The 27,273-nt window shown below is 42.7% G+C and overlaps 1 protein-coding gene across 1 annotated transcript; it reads left to right on the forward strand.

The window, feature by feature from the left end:
- Nucleotides 1-430: 430 nt before the first annotated feature.
- LOC123427236 lies at nucleotides 431-15,410 on the forward strand. Its single transcript, XM_045111233.1, has 23 exons — nucleotides 431-1,015; nucleotides 1,516-1,578; nucleotides 1,809-1,880; nucleotides 1,981-2,088; nucleotides 2,169-2,249; nucleotides 2,451-2,504; nucleotides 2,603-2,728; nucleotides 2,870-2,959; nucleotides 3,053-3,172; nucleotides 3,255-3,371; nucleotides 3,461-3,577; nucleotides 3,677-3,733; nucleotides 3,830-3,904; nucleotides 4,049-4,143; nucleotides 5,020-5,812; nucleotides 8,848-8,855; nucleotides 9,234-9,482; nucleotides 10,321-10,570; nucleotides 11,366-11,489; nucleotides 12,039-12,382; nucleotides 12,490-14,200; nucleotides 14,582-14,832; nucleotides 15,014-15,410. The coding sequence occupies exons 1-23, from the start codon at nucleotides 809-811 to the stop codon at nucleotides 15,071-15,073; spliced, it is 5,172 nt and encodes a 1,723-aa protein (XP_044967168.1). The 5' UTR covers nucleotides 431-808; the 3' UTR covers nucleotides 15,074-15,410.
- Nucleotides 15,411-27,273: the final 11,863 nt, after the last annotated feature.

Below are 27,273 nucleotides of genomic sequence, written 5' to 3' on the forward strand. Positions count from 1 at the left end.
GGTCCCAGCAATTCCTTTCTTTTGGGCCCACCCGAACACGAGCAACAGAATAATTTGCGACTGGTAAAATATACATGGTCATTCGTTCAAAAATACAAGTAGATAGGAGTATATTCTACAATAACTAATGGTGGGTAATAATGCACTGGAATTATTTGGGGTGGTCAAACAAATATAGCACCATTAGTTATTGTAGAATATACTCCTACCTACTAGCATCAACATACTACAACCCTAAGAAAAAAAACATCAACATACTACGATTGAATAAAAATAGCTACGATTGACCTATTGAGGGGATCGTGCCAAGATGGTCCAACGGACAGAGCGGCAATGAACACTAGGAAAAACTCGCCCAGTCGCCCGCACGCGCGCGCGCACGACGCGACGCTCCTCCAAGCACCGCACCGCACCGCACCTTCGTCAGACGTCACCACGCACGCACGCACGCACGCGGCAGGACCGCGCTTCCTTCCTCGCCCCCTCCTCCTCCTCCTCCGCCTCCGGCCGCCTATACATACCACCATCTCCTCTCCTCTCCTCTCCTCTCTCCCCTACCGTTCCGCCATTAACCGCCACTACTACTAACGCCTGAATCTTGATCCCACTTCCATGCCTGCGACTCCACGAGTGCGCTGACAACCAACTACCACCAGACTCCATGCGGCATCGGCAGCAAGGGGAGGACAACAAGGAGCTCTTCGTGCAGTGGAGACCCTGCGACAAGAAGAGGTCCTAGTCGCCGGCGACCCGCAGCCGCAGGAACGGATCTGTTTATCGGGTAACTCTTTTAATCGGTGGGTCTTGAATGGTTGATTCGAGCGCGGGTGGGAAGATGAGCGCGCATGGGGGCGGCGGCGGCAGGACGCGGGTGGGGAGGTACGAGCTGGGGAGGACGCTGGGGGAAGGGACGTTCGCCAAGGTCAAGTTCGCCAGGAACGTCGAGACCAGCGAGAATGTCGCCATCAAGATCCTCGACAAGGACAAGGTCCTCAAGCACAAGATGATCGCGCAGGTACCTATCCTCCGTCTTGTCTTTCTTCATCTTCCTCTTCTTCTTCTTCTTCTTCTTCGGAGCCAACGCCGAAAGGAAGAGTAAAAGATAGATTTTCTTCTTCCCAATCCAAATCCATGGCTGGTTCAGATTATTTCTCTTGTACTAAAAGGAAGGATCATCTTTCTTGATCATTAAGCATTGTTAAAAAAATACTAGAGGTTCGTAGGGATGTTTTTTCTAAATAAAAAAATGGTGAAAACTATTGGACGAAAGAGTAGTACTCCTACCATATAGACTTTGTGGAACGCTGAGACGTGAGAATCCGTGAAACTGGCAGCAGACAGAATAGCCTTCTACAGCCAATTCAATGCGCCCGCCAAGGCCAAGGCCAAGGCTTGGCGGGCGTCTCGTGCGCGTTCGTTGGAAAGGGCAGAGTTTAGTAGGTGGTGACCGTGATCAAATTTGGCTCCTGCCTTTTGTTTGGTCTCTCATCCATCTCTCTTTCTTTTTCTCTGCAGATAAAGCGCGAGATCTCCACCATGAAGCTCATCAGGCACCCCAACGTCATCCGCATGTACGAGGTATGCATAGCTTCTTGTCTCTTTAACTAGTACTAGCGCAACCTCAACCTGAAATCATCATCATCATCATTTTAAGGAAAACACAGTAATTATTTGCTCGTATTCCTCGCATAAGGAAATTATATATATCTCCGTTTATCTTTTCATTTCTGATGAAAACTAGCACCTTCTGCCTTTTGACTATGTATGTAAATGACCATGCCCACTTTTAATTGCCGTGTCTTGTAAAGGTGATGGCCAGCAGGACAAAGATATACATAGTCATGGAGCTTGTCACAGGCGGCGAACTTTTCGACAAAATCGTGAGTGCTTCCTACTATATACCTTGCTCCACATTTTGGGTTATGCTTTGCTTCCCACTCTGCCTATATGATGCTTACTTTGTCGTGATCCGTGGTCTAGGCTTCGCGTGGGAGGCTCAAAGAGGACGACGCCAGGAAATATTTCCAGCAGCTCATCAACGCTGTCGACTACTGCCACAGCAGAGGCGTCTATCACCGTGATCTCAAGGTGCTGTGGTGGTTACTCAATGTGCTCTATGTGGAAGAAACAAAAAGTGGCTGATACCATTTTCTCCTTCCACGTTTCAGCCTGAAAATCTTCTACTTGATGCTAACGGCACTCTCAAGGTGTCCGATTTTGGACTCAGCGCCCTATCGCAGCAAGTCAGAGTAAGCAAATTGACTGCTTTCTCTTTTTTCCAGCTTGATGAAAACCATTGTGATGGAAAATTCAGTGTATCCTCCCGCGCATCTGTTTTTTTTCTTCAGTTTTGCTATTTATTACTATCTCACAGTGCATGGTACGTGTCATTGTGAATCAGACGATAGGATCTGATGATTATTTTTGCATATGTTTCTGCTGTCTTGCAGGAGGATGGTCTGCTGCATACGACTTGTGGAACTCCTAATTATGTTGCTCCCGAGGTTCTTCATTTGCATCCACACCTTAAATTAATTATCTACTTCTCTCCATTCAAGTGAATATTTTGTTCTCATTTTTCAATACTCTCTTGGGCGTACAGGTTATAAATAACAAAGGTTATGATGGAGCCAAGGCCGATCTGTGGTCATGTGGGGTGATTCTCTTTGTCCTCATGGCGGGCTACCTTCCGTTCGAAGATTCAAATCTCATGGCGCTTTACAAGAAGGTGAATTACTTTTACTGCTTTTTTTGTTGTCAAAAGCAAGTTCCTTTTTTGCGAGGAAAAATGCTTTTACCAATACGATGCAAGTGCTTGGTCGATGTTTCCAGAATAAGTGCGTGAAAGATAACCTTCTTCTTCATGCAGATATACAAAGCAGACTTCAGTTGTCCATCTTGGTTCTCGACCAGCGCGAAGAAGCTCATCAAGAAGATACTAGATCCTAACCCGAACACTGTATGTTCATCTGTTCATCCGTAGCATGTCAGTTTGTTTTATCCAAGCTTATATCTGAGAGATAGCTCATGTCATTGTTATCTCCCTGTGCAGAGAATAACTATTGCTGAGGTTATTAACAATGAGTGGTTCAAGAAAGGATATCAGCCTCCTAGGTTTGAGACAGCCGAAGTTAATCTGGATGACATCAACTCTATTTTCAACGAATCCGGGGTAAGTATCTCCTCACCATGTTATATCAACATGCGTCCTAATGCCGTGGATGGACTTCATAACATTGTTTGTAATGATCCAGGACCCAGCACAGCTTGTTGTTGAGAGACGTGAAGAAAGACCGGCAGTGATGAATGCATTCGAGTTGATCTCTACCTCTCAGGGCCTCAATCTTGGCACCCTTTTTGAGAAGCAAACTGTATGCTCAACATCTCAAATTGTTCATGAATCAAGTTTTTTGTAACCATGGGATTCTTTTTCCTCAACCTGAAATCTTGATATTAATAGGATTCTGTTAAACGTGAAACACGGTTTGCATCGAGGCTTCCAGCAAATGAAATATTGTCGAAAATTGAAGCAGCAGCAGGACCCATGGGCTTCAATGTACAGAAGCGCAACTACAAGGTGCCTATTATATTAGCAGATAAAAAAACAATTACAGCTTGTTTCCATTTTACCTGAACATTATCCTGATGGCAATTTTCTGGTATTGAATCAAATCAGCTGAAGTTGCAAGGAGAGAATCCTGGAAGGAAAGGTCAGCTGGCGATTGCAACAGAGGTATAATTCATAGTTGGGCTTTGCCTTGTTATATGTTGCTTTGCACTATCTTGCATGGTATATAGACCGACATGGTTCCATCTGTAATAACCTCAGGTTTTTGAAGTGACACCCTCACTATACATGGTGGAGCTCCGCAAGTCGAATGGCGACACCCTCGAATTCCACAAGGTGAGATTACCACAGCTTCTCCACAGTTTAAACTTGCGATACTGCACTGAAATTACTTCGGAACTTCATACTGTTTTAAAAAAAGGATGAACTGTGCTGTTGGTTTTTAAACTGATCCGTTGCATGATTTCACGTCCTGTGCAGTTTTACCATAGTATCTCGAATGGCCTGAAGGACGTCATGTGGAAGCCAGAGGGTAGCATAGCTGAAGGCGACGAGACCCGGCACCGGAGGTCTCCATGATCATATCTGAATGTTAGGAGGTAGAAGATAAAACTAGTCAGGAACCTCAGGAAAGTCCTATGGATGTTTTTTCATGTTCTATCCGTGGTTGTAAACAAATATCCGAGTTTATGGATGAAAAGGTGTGCAAAGCTGCATTGGTTTTAACCTAGTACTCCCTCTATCTGCGTTTATAAGTCCGGCACGTGTACCTAGATCGTCAATTTGATCAAATTAATGATAAGCATATATTACAAAAAATATATCATTGAAAACTTTAGATGTTTTATTTTCTAATGATATAATTTTTATATTAAACAATAGATTTTATATAAATTAAATTGACGACCTAGGTATACGTGTGTGCCTTCTAAACTGTGACGGAGGTAACAGAGGTGATATTTATGTTCTGCTCTACAAGACTTGCACTGGTACAACACTAACTTCCATAGTAAGAGGTCCAATTAAAATACCTGAATGTCACTGCTTTGACGTCAGCTCAGCTTTTTTTTAGCGAATACACTTCATTTTCGTGTACCAATGTTAAAGGAAGACACATGGCAATCATTATCATTCAAAACATTAAGAGCAACTTCAATGGGATGATTCATTTCATCCGTTTAGTCGGCGCGGACAAAAATGATGGCCCAACGCGCTCACTCATTGTCAAAACGCGTTCGCGCAGACCCATTTCTGGTCCAAATTTGAGACTGAAATGCGTCGACGCGGACGCGCGCGGCCCCTTGGTTTCCGCCCCCAACCACCGCGATCAACATTATTTATGACATCCGACATCCTCGGCCCACGCGTCAGCGACCGCGGCCGGCCTTTTTAATCCGAGCGTGCGGTGGGTTCAGCCATCTGTTTTCAGAACCCCGTCCGTCCACATCCAGCCACCTCCTCGGGACCAAAACCCTAGCACACCATGGTCGGCGGCTTCCCAAACAAGGGCAATGCCCCGCTCTACCCCGCGCCATCTCCCTGCCACCGTCTTCCTACCGGCCTCGTCAGCGCGTGAGCGTCCCAGTGCACCAAGCGTGGTGGCACTGTGAGCACCATGTGCCGCTCCCTTACCCCGATGTCACGCTGCCGCACGACTGGCATCGGGATCCGGAGAGGATTTCGGTGTCGGTCGTGCCGCGGTCGGCGCGGGTGCATGCGGAGGAGGTGAGCCGCCGTCGGCATCTGCTGACGACGGAGCAGCGGCGAGACCCTGCTTACGCGGCCGACTCCCCTAACTGGGAGGTGTGGTTCGCGGTGGAGCACGAGGCGCATCGCCGTCGTGGCGTGCGCGAAGTGCAGCCAGGAGGCCCTCCGCCGCCCCCGCCTATCCTCAGCGACGAGGACCAGGAGGCTGAGGCCGCCTACCAGGCGGCGCTCGCAGATGTCCTCCGCGACAGCGAGGAGGAAGCGCGATGTAGGGCCGACGAGGAGGCAGCGTACCAGCAGCAGCTCGTGGAGGCCATCACGCTGTCGGACGGCGACGACTGTGTCGTGCCACCTCCGCCGAAGCCCGAGCCCACGAAGCCGCGGGAGGTCTACCAATGGACCGGCGTCGTCCACGAGTTCGTCATGGCGCCGCCCATCTGGCTGGGCGCGACACCGCAGCAGGAGCAAGCCTACCTCGAGCACTGGAGGTCGCATCACCTGCTGGCGGAGCGCGCCGAAGGCCTTCGGCTCATGGAGGTGCAGAAGGAGGCGGAGGAGGAACGACGGGAGGCGGAGGAGGAGGAGCGTGCCCGTGCTGCTGCGCTGCCACCGCCACCAGCACAGCCCGCGCCGGCGGGACAGACGACGGAGGCGCACGCAGCTGCGCTCTGGAACACGGCGTTCCCCTCGGCCGGCCCTGCGCCTACCCTGGTCGACCTCACCGGTCCCGATGACGACGACGACGCCGTCTAGGGCTGGCCTCGTAGTTTTAGGTTTTTTATGTTTAATTAATGTAATGCAGACGCGTGGACTCTCGCTGGCCTTCGTGGCCGGTTTTTAATGTTTAATTATGCACTTATCTATTTTTTCGCACGTCGGCAACAATGGGTCCGACTAGCGTTGGACGCACGCGCCGACCCATTTGCAGAAGCGGACGTTCGTGTCCGTCTGACCGACCCAAACGGACAAAAAACAGACAAAATCGTCGTCCGTTTGGATCGATCCGTTAGAGTTGCCCTAATTGTATAAATCTGTGAGACTACTCACAATAGGGTGTAACATGCATAGTATGTTACTATTTTAAGTTACTAGTACCTTCATAGTGAGGAGTACAACATATAGGTGATGTCATGTAATACCTCATTTATTATGCTACACTCATCTTATCTTTGTTTGTGTGATGTTAGACCTCTGTTAATGCATAGTCTCTTAGCACGTAATCATATGCGTAATCAAAACATAAGAAACAAATAGTACAATGCATTGTATCTTATATGTTGTATCTAAATTTAATAATTTGTGGCTCATGCATACATGTGATCGGTTTAGCATCTCTTTTTTGCCTATGGCCACGTGTCAAGGTTTTATGTAAGGTTGGTCGTAATAGTAGTATCATAAGTAGTATCATGTATGTCAACTAGCCATATTTGATGAGGTGACATAGAATTAAATGAAGAAAGAGAGGATTGAGTATCATATTATGATACCGTATCGTATTAAATATTGTGCTACTATGTGTCATGCATGGCAATAAATGAATTGTTCTATAGTCCTCTTTGGATACTCTAACTCAGTTAGAGCTTAGAGTTAGATTCTAACCCTGGACCAACTTTGAACTAACTTTAACCAATGATGTGTTTGGATAAGAGGGTTAGATTGTCAATAAAAACACTTTTTCCAATCATTTGGTTCCTTCAACTAGGATTTGGTGTGGTGGAGGTAGAGAAAAAAGTAACTTTTTCTAGGCCTCACCTAACTCTAACCCAAATAAGCACCTCTTGGGTGGGTTAGTTTTTTTAGGTGGATTAGATGCATCTAACCAACTCTAACCCTCTTGTGTGGATGTTTTGGCGTTAGTTTGGTCCAATCTGACCAACTTAACTCTAACCCATGGATCCAAATAGGGCCTATGATACTAGTATATGATACTAAGCATTACAGATGTAGTATCATACACTGGTATCATATGCATGATACTAGTATATGAGACTCCCCATTACAACGAGCCTAAGATACAACCTCACTATCTCTCTTCGTTAAATACAACGTCACATAGAAAAATGCCTATGAAACCGCGCTAAGAGACTTGCATTGGCACATGCATTACTCATAGAATGAGTAACTAGCTATGCTACTCCCTCTGTCATAGTTTAGAAGGCATGCACGCGTACCTAGTTCGTCAATTTGACTTATATAAAATATAGTATTTTAACAAAAAAAAGTATCATTAGAAAATAGAACATCTGAAGTTTCTAATGATATACTTTTTGTAATATATGATTCTCATTAAGTTGGTCAAATTCATGACCTAGGTACATGTACCGGACTTGTAGTTTGAGATAGAGGGAGTAATCAATTTATCTCTCATTAAATCATTGCCACATAAGCAAATGTATTGAGTTAGACTCTATGTTACTATTGAAGTTACGTCCATGGTGGGTAGTCTGAGGGAGCAAAACACACGGCAACCATTATTTCAAAATATTATTTGTATGAAATCTCTTAGAGAACTACGAGCCGATGACACTAAACGAGAACTACGAGCCGAGACACTAAACGATTCACTCAGGGTAGCAGATCCGCTTCTAAAGCATGAACATTCTGTTTTTAGAGCATGAACAAGTTGGAAAACCGGCGCGTGCAGCGCATCCTCCGTTTCCGCGAGCGGGCCAGCCCATCGATTTGCCTTTTTCTTTCTATTTAAAAATAGAAAAAAAAACAAGATGCACCCGCTAGATATCGAATCCACGTGCTTACTCGTCAGCAAGAGTTTCAACTGCACTAACCACATGGAGAACTGATGATTAGTGAACACTTACTTCCGTCCTTGTATATTTAGGTATAATGCCCTTTATTTTTTTAATGTTTTCACATTTCTTTTTTGTTTTACTTTTTTTCTTTAAATGCGTGACCTTATTTCAACTCGATGATTTTTTTTAATGACAGGTTTCTTTTTTAATTTTGATGATTTTACTTCCAAATTCGAATGAACATTTTTCCAAATTCAACAAACATTTATCAAATTCAATTAACTTTTTTCAAATCCATTGAACATTCTTTAAAAACCCGATGAAGATTTTTCAAATTTGATGAACTTTTATTCAAAGTCCATGAACTTTTCTTAAAAAAATCGATTACCTTTTTCAAATTTGATGAACTTTTTGTCAAAATCCACGAACTTTTTTGAAAAAATTGGATGTTTCGATGAACTTTTTGTCAAAATCCATGAATTGTTTTTAAAAAAACCGATGAAATATTTTAAAATGGATGAAATGTTTTCAAAATCGATGAACCTTTTTCAAATCCTGAACTTTTTTCATATTCGATGAACTTTTTTCAGGTCTGTTGAACTTTTTTCAAATCTGATGAAATTCGGTGAACTTTTTTAAAAATTTGGTGAACTTTTTTAAAATTTGATGAACTTTTTTATAAATTCATGAACTTTTCTTAAAAGTACGTAAAAAATAATAATTTACAAACATTTTGTTTTGCAAATTCTTTGACTAACTTTGATAGTAAGCAAACTTTTGAGTAAATAATTTCAATTAAATAATTGTTATTCTATTCTACAGGATTTTCGGTCATTCAAATAAAATATTCTCCCAAACAAACACATTGTACTGTTAAAAGGTAAAATATACTATAAATCTGTCAGTCAAGTCATATATTGTCAATAAACATTGACCGATCGTGCGAACGAAACTGTCGAAGAAATGAAGGAAGCAGTCAAAATAGTCGGCAAACGAAGGAACGAACGAAACAGTCAAAGAAAGTAAATGAACCCTGTCGAAAACAGCCCAAAAAACGACTCTACAGACGCCGCTTTGCCTAACCAGCACAGAAGGCGCTGACTAGGACCTTCCCAAACCCGGCGGGAGCCATCCCTAATGCAGACGGACTTAGGCCTATGGCACGATGGGCTAGCAGCCGAGCCAGCGACAAGAAGAAAAAACTGAAGGCCCATCCATACAATGGCCTTGGCCAGTAGGCCTGCCTATAGACCCAACGAGATCCACCACGATAAACACGCGCACCATTCGCTCCCACTGAGCTCGATTCCGACGCGGTCGCACCTCACCTGGCTCTGGCTGGAACCCGCATCGAGGCCGAGCGCGCCCGCCATGAGAGAGGAGGTCAGGAGCTCGTCGGCGGCGCCCGCGGACCCGCCGCTGCGCTCAGACTCGCCGCCCGCCACCCCGGTCGCCAGGTACGCCCCTTCCCCCATGTCTCCTTCTAGCCGTCGCACGATTGGGTGCTGGCTTTGTGCCCTGTGCCTCTGCTTTGCTACTCTACGAATCGGAGGTTGCGCCGGCTTGGGATGCCGGCGAGGTGCTTCGTTCTAGGAAATTTTGTCTTTTTTAGGAGGGGGGCTGTAGCCCTAGGAAATTTTGAGCTAGGTCAGTACATAGGTCCAAGTAGGGCGTGCACTAAACCCTAGCGAGCTTATCTTCTCGCCGGGCCAGCGAATTCGTCAGAGCTTGATTTCTGCTTTCTGTCGTGGGGGTGCCTTGCGTTGGCTACAGAGGCATCAGCTTGCAGATTGACGTTGATTTGTGCGCTGGTGGCATAAATTTGGTTTTGCACAGCTTCACCGAGTGTACTGGCTTAGACGCCAACAGTTGACCTCCATATTCTGGGTCTGGTTTCAGTGTTCTGTTGCCAACTTTCAAAGTTTTTACCGTCTATTATTCTGATTGCAAAGTCCCATATATGGAAATTAACCAATTTTGGGTTTTCCTGATTTATTACAGCCGATGTTTTATGTAGTAACATGACGAGCATTGTTGTACACGTCATTGCTCCATATTATGTGATTTGCCCCTTAACAAGAAAAGCTACAAGTTACACCATAAAAAATTTATCAAGTTATGGTGAATACATCAAAATGTTGATTTATCTTATGAAACTGGGAACGTATGATTTCCTGAACAAGTAGGGGCGAAACCTATTGTTATATTTTTATGTTTAGTTCTTAAAGTGTACTCGTTATGCATACATGCTGTAGATTGCTTGCTTGCACTAAAGCTCTTCCTTTTGCTTCTCAGTTCTGCCGGTGCTTCATCTCCTCCCGCGCAAACAAATGTAGCTACCATAGATTGGTTAGGCAGTGGGCAGTTATCTAAAGTTGGGTCATCGTCCCATGTTGCTTCACATGCTGCTCAACCTTCTCTTAGTACTAATGCTGTTGGAGCTGCTATGGATTTCTCACAACCATCATGTAGACCATGGGAACGAGGAGATTTACTTCATCGACTGGCCACATTTAAGCCTTCAACATGGGCTTCTAAACCAAAGGTTGCTTCTTCTCTCTTAAACCGTGTGACTTTAAATTTGTGACTGAGTGTACTGTTGATTATAGTAAGGTGATAGTATTACCTTTCAGTTTAGAACAAAAAAGATTCTCGGAGGAATGCTTACAACAACTGAGTAATGATAAAAGACTTAAAAGTGGTAATGTTGGTCAGTTCAATCTCAGTGTAACACAATTATTTCGAATTGAATTATCACTTGCACCCTCGATATTCCTCTCTTTTGCTCTTTGTGTCCACAGTCCACTATGACACCATTTGCACAGTCGAAGTTAGGAAACACTTATTGTGACTATGTGAGAGAAAATGAGAAGTGTGCATGCATACAGACATGCTACAATCACTTGAGCTCTTACAAATAATTAGAGAATGGAAAATTGCAAGGAGATAAGAACTGTACTCTTGGTTCCCTCAGTGGACCTGTGTTGAAACAGGGACTCCCAATGCCATGTATAGTTACTGCAAAACAGAGAGAGTAGTATGATTTTCTTGTAAGTTTGTTTTTTGTTGTTGTCTCGATGATGCTGAATAAGACATTTTTAATGTAGCTTTCAGCATCTGTCTGCTACTCCGCTTACATTATTCATGCCTATGTGCGGTTAAGATGTCTGTAGGAAAATTGTCATGTTTTCCCAACTGAAGATCCAGTCAATCAGATGATGCGTATGTTAATCACCTTTTGAAAATTCCAATTTATCAAATTTTAGAGGGAGAACCATACGCACGGAAAATGGCATCACAGTTTGTTTAGGAAAGAGCATTAATTTGTTCAATTATACAGGCTGCTAGTTCACTGGCCTGTGCTCAAAGGGGCTGGGTGAACATTGGCGTGGACAAAATTGAATGCGACTCATGTGGCGCACATCTTATATTTACTGCATTGACATCCTGGTCCCCTGCTGAAGGTATGTCCTGTGTCAGTAAGCTTTGTCACAGGCCTTCTCAGTTTCGAATTAACTGGTCTTGTTTTAGGCCTGACTTGTGCAAATATATTGCATAATGTTAAACCATGAATGTCTTATGTTTAGTAAATGATAACAGTTCTTTCGTGGATGTATGACATGATTGTGTTCTTTCAGATAGTCATGCTTGCTAGCTTGATGCAAATTGTGCAACAGGGGATAATCCCTCCCTTTTTTTGTGTGAATTTTTTCCTATTAGCTGGATTAGCATCGGTTGAACTGTGCATTTATTAACCAATAATGTGTATGTAACTCTTGCATGGGAAGGTGAGGAAAGTTTGTTTAGTTTAGATTCTCACCACTACCGTAGAAGTTTAAGTTAAACTGGAATACTCTGAATTACGAACAGATATGGCCATGCGGGTTCATTCCTACAATTTTCACAGATCTACCTGATGTTGCTTATGACATACTTAGTTGGGCTGAACTTTTTAGTTCTGTTGACACCTTTTGGGCTGTGAAACCTAACTTTCCGTTATTGTTATGTTGTAGTTGCAAATGCTGGAGAGGCCTTTGCCGAACAGCTTGACGCATCGCACCAGAATGATTGTCCCTGGAGAGGGAATAGCTGTGCTGATAGCTTGGTGCAGCTCCACTTCACACCATCAGCTCTTCTTGGTGGTTTTAAAGATCGTTGTGAGGGGCTGTTGCAGTTTATATCTCTCCCTGTTATTGCCTTGTCTGCAATAGAGAGTATGAAACTCACTAGGAGTCAGCAGATTGAACATGTCTTGTCCCAATCAATCACAATTTTGTGTGGGGAGCTGGGTTACAAAACAGATGGTACAACAGGAATTGATGTCAATCATCAAGAAGAAACCTGCAGCTACTCTCAAGTATATCTCTTTTTGTTTATGCTCTTAATGATGACCCTTTTGTTGCTACTATTGCCGCAGAACTTTTAGCTTTACTTAATCTAGGTCAACACATCTAATGTATCCAGGCGCAGAAGTTTATTAGCCTTTGTGGATGGGAACCTAGATGGCTTCCGAACGTACAAGACTGGGAAGAAAATTCAACTCACTCTGCAAAAAATGCAGCCTCAGCTGAACCAGATAAATGTTCCCGCTTTACTGAGCATCAGCAAAATTCATACTCTACATCAGTCAAGAAAGACAAGGGGAAAGGCAAACTACGTGTAAAAGATTCTGGATGCAGCATGAGGTCACCTTTGCTGGATTGCAACTTATGTGGAGCTACAGTGAGAATCTGGGACTTCAGATCCGTTCCACGTCCTTCTCATCTTAATATCGGCAACATTGATGCACCTGATGCAGGGACGAAACCTATGTTGGCACGTGGAATTAGTGCTACGAGTGGGATCAATGGATGCGTTGCTGAAGGAGCAGGCAGAAATAATGCTGAAGGACGTGATGAGGCATGCACTGCTGAGGGAAAATCATTGTCAAGTGCTCAGGTTGATCTAAATCTGACAATGGCAGGAGGATTGCCACCAACCCATTCTGGGATGCTCTCAATGCCTGGAAATTTCAATAACGTGGGGATGGGAATAGATCTGATGATCGGTCAGCCTACCGGAAGTGAGATTGGTGGCTATGCAGCCTCGTTTGAATCTCGTGGCCCCAGTTCGAGGAAGCGTAATCTGGAGGAAGGTGGGAGTACAGCTGATAAGCCAATAAACAGGCTTCAGCCTGCTGACAGTATAGAAGGAACTGTAATTGACCGCGACGGTGATGAAGTTGATGATGCTGTACAAAATTCAGATATTCGGAACAAAAGGCCTCGTGGCTTTAATCTTTTTGATGTCAACCGTCCATCTTCTTCCGGAGCTGGTCCCAGCAGAAATTTAAGTCTTGAGCTGGATATAGATGTCAACAGATTTGAGCCATCTAAAGCTGAGGGTCCATCTGCCCTTCGCAATTCGTCTGCTAGGGACTCCATGAGGGCATCTTCTGTTATTGCAATGAATATTATTCACGGTGCGGAGGAAAATTCAATGGAGAGTGTTGAGTACCATCCATGTGATGGTGATGATGTTGAGAAGCCTTCAAGTGCACTCAGGAGTGGTGGAATGAGCGACACATTGGATCTCAATTGTAGCAACCAAGCACAGGAAAGCAATTTTGTACAGCCTGCTGCTGACAGTAATGCAAGAGATATAGGAGGGAGTAGTATGAATGGAGGGGAAGAAGTCCTCAATGCAGAAACAGCCCCTGCTTTTGCTAGGGATCAACTTAGCCTTGGAGTTAGTGGAGGCAGTGTTGGAATGGGTGCTAGTCATGAAGCCGAAATTCACGGAGTCGAGATTTCTGGACATAAAACTGAGAGCGTTGTTGGAGATGTGGAACCAGTTCCCGAGCTTACTGAAACCATGGGTCATACTGGTGAGTCAGCTCCTGGACCTGGAATGATGGATGAGTTTGTCCCTGAGGATGCTGGTCGAGAAGAGCCTCAGGGTGATAGCCACGATGTGGCATCTCAGTTAGTGGGTCGAGTGGACAGTGGTTCAACTAAAGCTGATTCGGTCGAGAGTGGAGAGAAGATGAGCCACGCCAGAGGCCAGGAGAGTAACCTGCAACATTCCCTTTCTTGCAATGCAAGAGTTTATTCTGGCATTGATTTATCTAAAGATGAAGTGACCCAGACTGGTAAAATGCTGACGAAGGACGAGTATGACCCAGGAAATGATCTTGGTACTTGAGCATCTAACTATTCTCTTTGTGCTTACACGTTACATATGCCTGATTTTGTTAAACCATATTAATCAAATCTTATATGAGGTGCTTCTGAGCTGAAAAGTATACATCATTGCGACAATTTATTTATCAACTAAAATATTTGTCATCAAGAATTCAAGATGTTGATGACTTGACAGTTGACCCGGTAGCAGTTTGGCATCCCATACTTAGTCAAATGACTGCCAAGCTGTGGTCCTGTATATGACCTATGCTTGGATGCTGAATTTTGCGTTTTGTGGCATTCAGTAAATTTAATAGAATTTTGCATTTTGTGGCATTCAGTAAATTTAATCTTATTGTGAATATGTTATTTACATTTTGTCATTTGTATTTCAGGAGCAACGAATGGGGAAAATGATTCTGAAACGGGTCTTCCAGAGTTTGATCCAATCAAGCATCACAACAACTATTGTCCATGGGTTAATGGATATGTTGCCACTGCTTGCACTATGAATACTGGTTCCAGCACAAATAGTGCAGCATTTTGTGGCTGGCAGCTTACAGTAGATGCACTTGAGACTGTCCAGTCTCTTGGTCAAAACCAGTATCAAGCCATGAAGTCTGATTCTGCGGCATCACTATATAAGGTGAGAATTTAGACAAAAACTATATGTCAGGCTTTCATTTCATAGAGATGCTTTTGTAAAAACCAACCTGGTTAGAGTCAAAGGAAAATAGCAAAAAAAAAAGGACCTGGTGCACCCGCTGTACGGTACTGCAAATTTCCTGGTTTAGTGTACTTTACGTTCTTAGCCGCATGTTTTGCAGGATGACCACGCCGCACCTAGCCACAAGCTGCTGAAAAGGCCAAAACACAGCAAGTGCTAACTGAAGCGCCTCTGGTACATGCGTACATTCGCTAAACTTGGATCCAGCTCAAAATTAGTTTGACTGATGCAAATCTGAAGAAATCTAGTTTGCTATCTGCAAGACTAGGCTTGGAGCTCGACATAGCAGAAGAGCTCAGAAGGCGCAAGCAGGCGGCGGAAGAGGAATAAGTTAAGCATTGTAGATTGTAGATGGACTTGTTGCCTAGCTGTTGTTTCTTTTATTGTGTTTATATATTGCTATTCTGGAAGATTTTGTGAGTCTAAAATTCTGAATGTACCGTCTATAAGACTTATGATTTATGCCAATGAACAGCATTTGGCTGAGTTAACCTTAATTTAAATTGTTGTCTGTTGTCATTTACCCCACCTTAATTTGGTATTATCTACTTGCTGGAACATTTTACACACCATACATGATATGAAAAGGGCATGGATAACAAACCGGGGCTTGCTGAAGTCCGGGGAAGCAGGGTACTACTAGGCCGACCGTGCTTTTGGCACTTGTGGTTTCAACTAGCGGCATTTTGGCTATTCTCCCTTTTCCATTGTATGAATGACGCGTGAAATGAGTGAATGCTAAGCAAGCATGGGCCTTGGCCTCTGGTTCATGTTCCACATACAGGACGAAAATGAAAACAATTCATTCATTTGGCGATAGAAAAAAATCTCCGAAATCACCAGTCTAGTCAAGAATTTTTGGGCCCTTTGCAAAGATTATCCAAAAACTCCCCTAAAATCATGAAGAAATTTTGGTGGGTTATTCTCCCATGGACGGGGATGGATGGAACATGTTTTTTTTAGATCCGATTTCAAAACAATTTATCGCTTAAGCTGATCCAATCGAAAAACAATTTGTAACTTGTGCTTCGCGCGTAGTGCACTTTGTGCCTTCCTTTTGTGTACTTCTTCTATATCATAACATTTGTTATTGGAGAAAACTAATCTAGCTTTTTTCAACAAGTATTTAAAAACAGTGAAAGTAATTGACAGTATACTCCACGCGTAGTAACTCTGTGCTCCCTACTATATTGCGTGTGTGCTCATTGCATAGCACACTCCGTGTTTCCTTTCTTAACCTAGTGTTACAATAGGAAAAAGTCTATTTTAAAATCTGAATTTGTAAAGGTTCGACGAAATGAACCTCCTACTCAAAATCCCTGTCGATTGCACCCTAGACTATGCAATCCCGGTCTAAAAAGAACGCTGGGTTTGTTTGACAAACCGGGATTGTTCATTTGACCGGGATTGGCTGCGCTGCGAGGGGCACACGCGGAAATGACTGGGCCAGCCCAGTCAAGTCCATCTCGCTCTCAGACTTCACAATATTTTAAAATGGCACGTACTATCTTTTATATATATATTCATTCTATTTTATATATATATATATTTTATTTTTTGAAAAATGACAGCTTTTTTTATTAACTTTTTCGTTTTTATAAACTTTTTGTGTTCACTTTTTTGTTTTTTATTTTTTTAGACCATGCGGCAACCTTTTTTTAGCAGTTTAACAAAAAAAAAGGACCGATTCCGGTTGACATTTCTCACGTGAGCATTTTTATGTCTCAGGGTTCAATTTAGACCGGAATCATATAGTTCAGGGTGCAAACGACAGGGATTCGGACTTAAGAGTTTGATTCGCCGAACCTCTATGAATTCAGGGTTTAAAATGGACTTTTTCCATTACAATACATGTTGTAGGCCGAAAAGACCAGGAAACTGAAAATCAGGGTAGACCCGTTTCCCCGTGGAAAACTAGAGGAAAATAATAAAAATAAAACATGAAAAGACAAGGAAACCGGAAAACAGGTTCCCCATGCAGCTTGGTCTCAGCATGCGATACGTGTCCGTACGGGTGCTCTCTCCGGCCGGCCGTGTGCGTTCTCGTGCCCTTGAGTTGAGTGCCGCACAGCCACAAGTATCTCAACTCTTGTTTTCTCGAGAATGAAACATTTGCAACATCTAAACAAATCGAACTAATGAATGATTATAATCATGGGAGTACATGTTTAAGAGCATTTGTTGGTAGCTTTAAGGTTGCTTTCATTGTGCCCTCTACGGTGGGCTACAAGAACATGTCCGACAGCGCCATTTTGACAATGACGTGCTATCGCAAACTGGTTGGCGGTAGCAGGAGGGAAAAACAAATTTTATCCAGCGAAGCGAAGCACACAATCTTAAGACACCGAGCTTTCCAGCTATCTGCATAATTGGCAACTGCAGATCTTATTCTGTGGGGATGTTCGCCTTACTTTATGTTTGAACGAACTAGTTGTGCACCAACTTGCATGAGAAAGGAAAGATAATTAGCGTATAACTTTGCTTTGTTCTCAAGGAAGGAGTGCCAAATCCTCCCTGGCATCGTCCACATGGTTCGATTTGGAAAGAAATGAATGACTCCCATTTGGAGAGAAAGGAATGAATAATTTTAGGACATACTCCTTCCACCCTAAATATAAATCTTTTTAAAGGTTTTACTAAAAGACTATATAGATGTATATAAACATACATTAGATTATAGATTCATTCATTTTGTTTCGTATGTAGTTTTTAATGAAATTAAAAAAAAACTATATTTAGAAACGGAGGGACTTCCTATCTTTGAAGTTGTTAGGCCATCTCTAACGATGACCTGTAAATTATCTCTGCATTTTTTTAACGCAATACACACGTAAGTGCTCATGCACTTACCTCTATGAACGCACACCTATCCGTATGAGCACTTTCGAGATAGTGAGCTGACATATCATGTTGAGATTTGCGAATTCATCATAGGCGCCCCGTCGTCGACAGGAACGACTTCTTTCAATGAATGCGCATCGTCGGAAATCTTGAAATAAATCCAGGAATAATGCGAGCACGAGGACTTGAATTCTGATGGACTGGAAATACCGATGTCCCTGTAATCATCACCAGAGGTTGGTTCGTCATTATCTCCTGCATTTGTTCGCGGACAAGGGACCAGTTCATGGAAGCCGGTTATCAAATACTACTCGCATACAATTCAAACACTAGTTTAAACATACTAGACGTGGTTCATGCAAACCGGCTGATTTTCATATAAACCGAAGCATATTCATTACAATTCAGATATTTTTCATTAAAGAAGATGCAGACGGACCTAAATCTATCCTACGGTGGCGCCCAGCGTCCAGTTCTTTTGTATTCCGCCTCGGAGACCACATCCTCTGCTCCTCCCGTGCCTGCTAGAATACCGACATAGGAGCTGGCGCAGGCTGCTCCCCCTCTTCCATGGCAGCGTCGAAGTGCGCATACGCTTGTTGCATGGTCAAGCTGGCATGCACAAGCGCGGGGTCGTCCTCTAAACCCATGGTGGGATCGTCGTCGAAGACCTCGGGTGAGCTAGCCGGAATGTCGTGCTCGATCCGCCAAGCATGACGGGTCTGCCAAGCGGCCGCATGAGAGGCTATCTCATGCTTCTGCTCCAATGACATGATTTCTCACAAAGCGCTAGATCTTGCGGTCATGGTGGATGCGGTGCAATGGAGGGGGATGTGGAACGAATGTGGTGTGTTGTGGAGTTAGCTAGGTGTGACCGCCTTCAAAGAGATATTCCGGTGAGGCCAAGCACCCGGGTGCGTCAATGCGCGCCTGCTTAATGGCAGCATACAGACGGATGAGCTTCGAACGGGCATAGTAAATATCCGTCTCGTCCCATCGCCAGTACACTTCACTTCAGCATTGAACATGCACGAACACCAGGGGCGCATCGTAGGCGACGCTCTTGGTCGGCGTGCCGCATCAATGTCATCACCAGTGAGAGTTGATGCCCGCTCTGATCCAACGTCAATGTAGAGCGGCCGCTCTATAACGGCATGAATGTGGGCAGCTGGTGATAGACACGAACGCGCGCACGTGCGAGGGTGAGAGGTTTGGGTGGGCCGAGTTAGTCATGAGTTCACGTGACAGCGGTCCGGATGTCCGCAAAGCCCCTTCCCATTTCTCTTTGATTTGTGGGGAAAAGCACGTTCGGACCGATGCAGAACTGTGTTCGATGATGAAACACGTGTGGACCGTGTGATCCAAACAGTTTCAGGTTATTTGAGGAACGACTTTGGAGATGCCCTTAGTATCCTTATGGTGGGGAACGAAAAAGGTTGATTCTTAACAACAATGACTTAGCTGATCATTTTATTTTTAAGAATATGTTAGAATTAATGGGCTTGTCTCATGTAAATTTTCAGGAATTTCTAAGTAAACCTCAAAGACCCGTGAATGGATGCAAGAGAGGCGCAAGTCCCACCTCAAGAGCAAAGATGGTGTGAGATGAACTAAATCGCACAGTCTCACTCCAATAATTGATGTGTTAAGAAGAGAAAAGGACACCACATGCACACACTAACCCCGCTTCGGAGGGCACGGGCATGTGACATGCACGTGAATAGTTCGTGCTCATATGGGGTCTTCTATACATATGGTTGACCGGCCGCAACCAAAGATACACCAAAAACTAATAAGTGGTTTGCCTTATCTTGTTATTTGCATCGTCGTTGTGACCTACTCCATCCTGAATGCGGACGAGAGGGGAGAGCAAGTATCATGCACCGGAAAGGACGAATTAGATTTTTAGAAAGCTCTACACACTATTTGTCATATCTGTCACCACGAGTTGTCTTCCGTCCAAGTCGGGTGACATCATGTGCCGTCTTGGATTTGACCATTGATCTATACCTCCATTGTTCCCTTGCGAGCACACACCGGGGCATGTATGGGCCATCAATGTCGGTGCCAAAACTGACAGATCTCGGATAGGGGTACCGAGCTAGTGATCTAGGAACAATGGTGAACATGAGACAAAGGGGATAATGTTTCACCGACGTTCGTGCCCTCTCGAAGAGGTAAAACCCTATATCTTGCTTTGATTGTATTGATTGGATGGGGTATAAAGTACATGATGATCTACCTCGAGATCGGATGATTGTGTTCTAAATCCTAAGGATGATATTCATGCCTCTTAAGACTAAACCCCATAGCTTATATGTTCCGGTGATACCTAGGTTACATGTACGGTCCGTTTTCATTTTGGGATAAACTTACCGACTATTAAAACACTCCTCGAGATGCACGCCAAGTCTTCGGAAGTATCCATCTTGCTCACGCCGAGGGTCGTAACTTTTGTAGTCTTTCCTTCAATGGTCGGCGGTCACCAGCCTGGCCCATGGATGACACAACGTCAGGGTTGACACCCCTTAGCCCATGACATCGTAATCATGGTTGTAAATTTGTCTTTGATAGACTTTATTTTGTTTGACAGCATAGAAACTTCAACCAGGACGTGGAGTTTCTCATGGATGAACAGTAAAATCAAAACTTATTAAAAAAAGTTCAAACAATTATATTTTTTGTGACAAACATTGACAAAAGTTCTAATATCTTGCAAAATTTCATTAGAAAATCACATTTGTGTGAGGCGTGGCAACAAAAAACAAAATCGATACTCTAAAAATGTTACTTTCAAAAGCATTCTCGAGTACCAATTTTGTTTTTTTTGCCACGACTTCCACTAATGTGATTTCATAATAAAATTTTGCATGCAGTTAGAACTTTTGCCAATGTTTTTCACCATTTTTTTTAGTTTTGAATTTTTGTTATTTTGAATTTTACTATTCGCCCGAGTTCAAATGAGCTCGGGCTGAGAAGCACACTTTCCCTTCAACTATATGCATATAGGTGAAGCAAAGCGGTTCCCATTTTGTAGGGATATGGTGATAAGGAGGTGACCCCGTTATGAATAAGTGTGCTGACGCTCGATCCCCTTCAGAGCAAAGCTTTGAGCGGAGTTGGCGAGTGGTTGGAGGTGTGTGCTCTTGGATTTGTTGTTCCGATGAGCCTTGGTGCTTGGGGGCATGGTTGATGTGGCGGAGGCAGTGACTTGCTTGGTTAGTTTTTGTTTCGTATCTTGTTCTTCATCGCATCGAGGTGGGCTCTGGCTTTTATGTGAAGGTTACACTAGTGGAAAACGGTCCATTAGTCCTGTTTTTTCAATCGGGACTAAACAATCGAAACAAAAGATCAAAATTTTTAGTCTCGGTTGTATTATGAACCGGGCCTAACGGTGCTCCACATGGCCACTTTGGGGTTCCAGGGGGCGGGGACCTTTTGTCCCGGTTGGTGACACCAACCAGGACTAAAAGGCAGCCATGCGTCAGCAGCTGTCAGACGATGTTTTTTTCAAGAGGGGTTTAGAAGTTTTTGGAGGGTTTAGGGGTTTCATATTGTGTTTCCCTCTTTTTTGTGTGTCCATCATCTTTGGTTCCTTATGCTTGTTGGTGTTTTCGGTCGGTGTTAAATAGACGCTAGCTAGTACGTACATATAGCAATGAAGAAAGCATTACACGACATCGTATTACTCCTCATCATTATACATACTAGTTAAAAAACTCTTCATCATTCTATGTAAAATAGCATAAAAAAGACGAACTCCTCATCATTCTGGTTGTTATCATAGTAGTAAATGACCAAGTTATCACAAGGTTGAAACACTAACTACTGCTCTGTCCTAGGTAAAAAAGCATAATAAAGGCGTACTCCGACATCTCCATATTGAAGAACATAGATCAACCTATCTCCAACTCGTGGGATGCGCAAGTATCCCTCTCCACATGGTATCGTGGATGCTTGTATTGCATTGCTCCATCCTTTGATTTTCAGAGTGTCTTCACTTTGAGATATCCTGTATTTACCACGGTAATTAATTGGGGTTGGTCGTAAGCTAACCATTTGCAAATCACCGGTGGTAAACATTCATTTAGGCACGGTCTCTGGAGGGAGTATGTGCTGAAGAACATTAGTAATAATAATATAGTTAGCAAAGTAGTTTTGCTTAAGAACATTGTATAAAAAGATGGATTAGTGACGCAATGGTAAAAAAACTTACAAAGTTGTCTGAAGTGATGTTATAAGGGATCAAGTGGTGCACTAGTGGCACATATCCATGATAAACATTTTCAGTCATGTAATTTTTAGCATGATAGTCAACATCATGAATAAATGAGATGAGATGAGTTTTCTCCAACCAAGTAAGCTCGAAGCCATAATTGTAGTAGGTCCAATTTATTATCTGTCGTGTAGTTCTTGTAGCACGGAAATAAGCTAATAATTGAAAATAAAGAAATTTAATCGGGATGAGTACGAGATACTTTTCAATAATCAATATAAGTTACCTAACAAATCTGTTGACAAAATGCATCTCGAGGTAGAACTAGAATCAAGTCATCCTCCGCATGCACCCAAATTTCAATATTATTATCACGAACATCATCATTACCAAGATCGAAGGTAGTGTTCATGTCCTCATTCAACCCATATGCCTTGCAAAATGCTCTCCAATTAGAACAACCAAAATATGTGTGATCTTCATCATTTTTTACCTTGACAACAAAAGTGAAATATTGTGTTCTTAGGTGAGCTATCATAGGCTCTGTACTGTCCTTCTCTTTGAAATGAAACTTGTCCAAGACAGCAAATCTTGCATGGTAGGGAACACACTAGTCGAATTGTACAAAAGAAAATTAAAAGTTAACTAAAGCAAAAAATCACACGTCATACTTGACTAACAAAAATGCATGCTGTCTTTACATATCATAATAATTGAGAAGTCATCCGTCAGCTTCACAGTGAAGGACGTACCGTTGCCTAGGTGAGGATAACGATCACATATACCCGTGTCATCCGAGCATAAATGGCACACACGGATCCTATCATCGTTGGACCATGCCAGTTCGTGTGTTCATGATTCTATATAAGTTTAAAAAATCACACACATTGGACAAATAAAAACCTATCCTAAAGTTTACAACAACAAAAAACAAAAATCATGTAATGATGGACCTGCCGACACTAAGAAACTTATTTTTTCTAGCAACAAAGTCAAAAGCGCTTGTCCTGCAATAGATCTTAAGAGGCAAAAAGGTTCTCTTTTAGTTACAACCAATAATCAACTTAATACATCTCGAATATTATCGAATATAATTTTGAATACATCTTTAGTATAATCTAGTTCACTCATGGTTCCTGATAAAACTGATCACTCGAAGAGATGTCGCTGTACTGAGGCGCGGACGGTGGACACCCACAGAGAAGGAACCATCACATGATCATAGCTCGGGTGAGATCTGTGAAGAACCTGCGAGGTATTGGAGAACCTGGCGTCCAACACAACCAAGTAGCAACGGACGTGCTCGTCCTCCTCCCTGACACGGTGACGTACCTCCTCCTCGGGGGCCGGCTGCCTCCGCGTCGAAAGTGGCCCACGCGACTGTCACCAAAGAAGCTGTGGGTCGACGACGGGAGCCCGGCTCCTCACCAAGATGCGTGCCCCGGAAGGTAGCACCTCCCAGTGCCAGCCCGGCGGAGCCCAGTCCCGGACATGGCGCCTCTCAAACATGTTGTTACCACCAAGTCAACGACGAGGATGCGGGACATGCATCGTCAACGCCAAGAACAATTTATACAACTATTTAAATTCCTACTATTTAATAAACTTTTCACCAAAAAATGAAACAGTACATCCACTACATTGAAATACATTTAATATAATTCTGAGTGTACAATTGTTAGTGTACTGGAAAAAGGAGTCACAATTGTTCTGATGATCGAATACTCATCACAAAAACAAGGAATCTTTACTTATGGCGATCGACAAACTTGAGCTCATTATGTTGGATAATGTTGGACAACTCTCCGAGTAGCAATGAAAAAACCATTGTAAACTGTATAGCCATAATGACAAAAATGTTCTTCATAACAAGGAACAATTGGCTCAAATATTCTGAGCCACACGACGACAGATGTAACGAGTGGCGAGTCTATTGGGCAGGCTACAATAGGCTGAAGCCTACCCTCCAGAAGCCCAATTGTTTTTATTAGTACCATTTTTACCAAGTCACTTAGTCACTAAGAATCACTTAGTAATTTGGGAAATTTTAAGTTTATTTGGGCAAAACTATTAAGAGATAATGCCTAGATCCAAACTGTCATTCAAAAATTGATATTTTTTAAAACATCCATCAATTTAATTATAAGATATTACATGCTTCAAGTAGAAATGAGGGAATTATTTAGTTTGTGGACAAAAGGATTGAGAAACAATGACTACTTAGCTAGACAGATCTGATTTTTTATTCACAATTATGTATTTAAAAAACATTTATAAAAGTTATATTAAATAAGACTTCATCCTATCCATAATAACAGTCACACTTTTAAACTAACTAATTTAAATTTTGAATGAGAGCGAGTACATGTTTTTATTACTAATGTATGAACGTTTGAGATAATACTTTGACCCCACCCTTCATTTTCTTGCTAGATTCGCCACTGGATGTAACGCGATATATGTAAATCCTACGTACAACCACACGAGCACGATGAACATAGAGACGAGAGGAGCGACGACGGCTCACCGTGGGAGGAGGCGACGGAGTTTATGGAGGTTGCCGACCGGTGGCTCAGGGTCGAGTGGCGCGCGGCGGGGCCGGGGCCGGAGGAGCGGCAACGGCGGCGTCGAGGTCAAAGACGAGAGGAGCCGATGACGGCGTCATCGGGGTTGGGGGGAGAGGAGACGGCGGCGATCCAGCAGCCTGGCGACGTCGTGTGTGGGTTTGACATCGGAGTGGAGAGAAAGATTGGCGAGGGAGGGCCACGGACATTATATATCCCAACCCTTTAGTCCCGGTTGATGGCTCCAACTGGGACTAAAGGACCTTTTAGTCCCAGTTAGAGCCACGAACCGGGACTAAAGGCTTGGGATCCCGCCCTTTTGGCTGGCCAAATTTAACCTTTAGTCCCACTTGGAGGTTCTGACCGGGACTAAAGGCTTGGTCTTTCGCCATTTGCGCTGTCGAAATTTCACCTTTAGTCCCAATTGGTGGCTCCAACCGGGACTAAATGTGGTCTTTAGTCCCGGTTGGAGCCACCAACCGGGACTAAAGGGTTGGTGCTAGCACGGCCGTTGCGGGGTGGAAGTTTAGTCCCACCTCACAGAGCGAAGGCCGCTCGTAGCGGTTTATAAGCCCCGATGTGGCTATGGTCTTGAGCTCCTCTCTAAAGCAGGGAATAAATGCCTAAATTTCATATATGCCCTGTTGGGCCTACGTGCTATGCGGGCATGCATCCTGGCCCATGTGTAAATGTGTTTCTACTCGTATGCATGCAATTGTGGGCTTAGTAGGCGGGCGTTTTTTGCTATTAAAGTTTTTAACAAAAAATACTTTATGAAAATGCTTTTGGTTATTATTTTTAACATATTTTAACTCCATACTTTTTGTGCGTTCAGTATGTACCATTCAAAGCCATGCAATCAATTTTCAACCCTTTTCTAACTTCAGTTTCTATTTTTCATGCATTTAATGATTTTTTGAGCTAAATGACCCTAAAATTGAAAAGCACTACAAATGAACTCTAAAAATGTCAAAACTTGACTAGATATCATAATTTCACCCACATAGGATGTGCTAGAAAGTTGAGAGGGTTACGGCAAAAACTGAATGCACTTCGTGTACAAACTGGACAATCTCTTTCGAAGTATCAAGGTTTCAGATGAAAACTCGTGTGTTACAAAGGATTTCAATTTTTTAACATATTTTAACTCCAAAATTTTTGTGCATTCAGCATGCACCGTTCAAAGCCACGTAATCAATTTTCGACCCTTTTTTGACTTCATTTTCTATTTTTCATGTATTTAATGGTTTTTTCACCTAAATGACCCTCAAATTGAAAAGCACTATAAATGAACTTTGAAAAGGTTGAAACTTGGCATGGTATCATAATTTCACACACATAGCATGTGCTAAAAAGTTGAGGGGTTACGACAAAAATTAGATGCACTTCGTGTATAAAATGGACAATCTCTTTCGAAATATGAGAGTTTCACACGAAAACTCATGTGTTACAAAGAGATTTCATTTTATTAACATATTTTAACTCCAGAATTTTTGTGCATTCAGTATGCATCATTCAAAGCCACGTAATCAATTTCAATCCTTTTCTGACTTTATTTTCTATTTTTCATGCATTTAATTATTATTATTTAGCTAAATGACCCTGAAATTGGAAAGCACTACAAATGAACTTTGAAAATGTTGAAACTTGGCATGGTATCATAATTTCACACACATAGCATGTGCTAAAAGTTGAGAGGTTTACGTCAAAAACTGGATGCACTTCGTGTACAACTTGGACAATCTCTTTCGAAGTATCATGGTTTAAGACGAAAACTCATGTGTTACAAAGAGATTTCATTTTTTATCATTTTTAACTCCAGACTTTTAGGCATTCAGTATGCACCATTTAAAGCCACGTAATCAATTTTCAACCCTTCTTTGACTTCATTTTATATTTTCATGCATTTAATAAAAAATTTGAGCTAAATGACTCTGAAATTGAAAAGCACTACAATGGAACTCTGAAAAGGTTGAAACTTGGCATGGTATCATAATTTCACACACATACTCCAGTTTGTAACACATGTGTTACAAAGAGAGGGTTAAAAGTTGGCATGTGCTAAAAAGTTGAGAGGGTTACGGTAAAAACTGGATGCACTTCGTGTACAAACTGGACAATCTGTGTCAAAGTATCACGGTTTCGGACGAAAACATTGTACTTGTTGGCGAGGACACCATTCAAAGACACATAATCAATTTTCAACCCATTTTCGACTTTATTTTCTATTTTTCATTCATTTAATGATTTTTTAGCTAAATGGCCTTGAAATTGAAAAGCACTACAAATAAACTGTGAAAAGGTTGAAACTTGACATGGTATCATAGTTTCACGCACATAGCATGTGCTAAAAAGTTGAGAGGGTTAGAAAGGATTTTTATTTTTTGACATGTAACATTAGTGATATTGTAGGATCAAACCTTGAATAAACTTATTGCTTATTGTGTCTTAACCATGAATAATCTTCACCGTTTAATAGGATGCTTGGGCCAGCCTTCACTTTGAAGGGAGGAATTTCATGAAAATTTTCATAATCTTGTGACATGTCTATCTTGTCCTCCACTCCCACGATATTTCTTTTTCCTGAAGAACTATGTGGCTCTTTGTCTCATCGTATGATGCATTCGCTTCCTTATCTTTTCTTTTTCTTAGTTTGGTAGACATGTCCTTCACATAGAAAACCTGCGCCACATCATTGGCTAGGACGAATGGTTCGCGTGTGTACCCCAAATTGTTGAG

The sequence above is a fragment of the Hordeum vulgare genome, chromosome 2H, assembly GCF_904849725.1.
Source record: "Hordeum vulgare subsp. vulgare chromosome 2H, MorexV3_pseudomolecules_assembly, whole genome shotgun sequence".
Classification (NCBI taxonomy): Eukaryota; Viridiplantae; Streptophyta; class Magnoliopsida; order Poales; family Poaceae; genus Hordeum; species Hordeum vulgare.

What these genes read in the sequence shown, in the direction of transcription:
- LOC123427236 (XM_045111233.1), top strand. Translation starts at nt 809, where the DNA reads ATGGTTGATTCGAGCGCGGGTGGGAAGATGAGCGCGCATGGGGGCGGC. An exon ending in ACGTCATCCGCATGTACGAG is followed by an intron (nt 1,579 to 1,808) that starts GTATGCATAGCT and finishes TGTCTTGTAAAG; the next exon opens with GTGATGGCCAGCAGGACAAA. An exon ending in CCCTATCGCAGCAAGTCAGA is followed by an intron (nt 2,250 to 2,450) that starts GTAAGCAAATTG and finishes GCTGTCTTGCAG; the next exon opens with GAGGATGGTCTGCTGCATAC.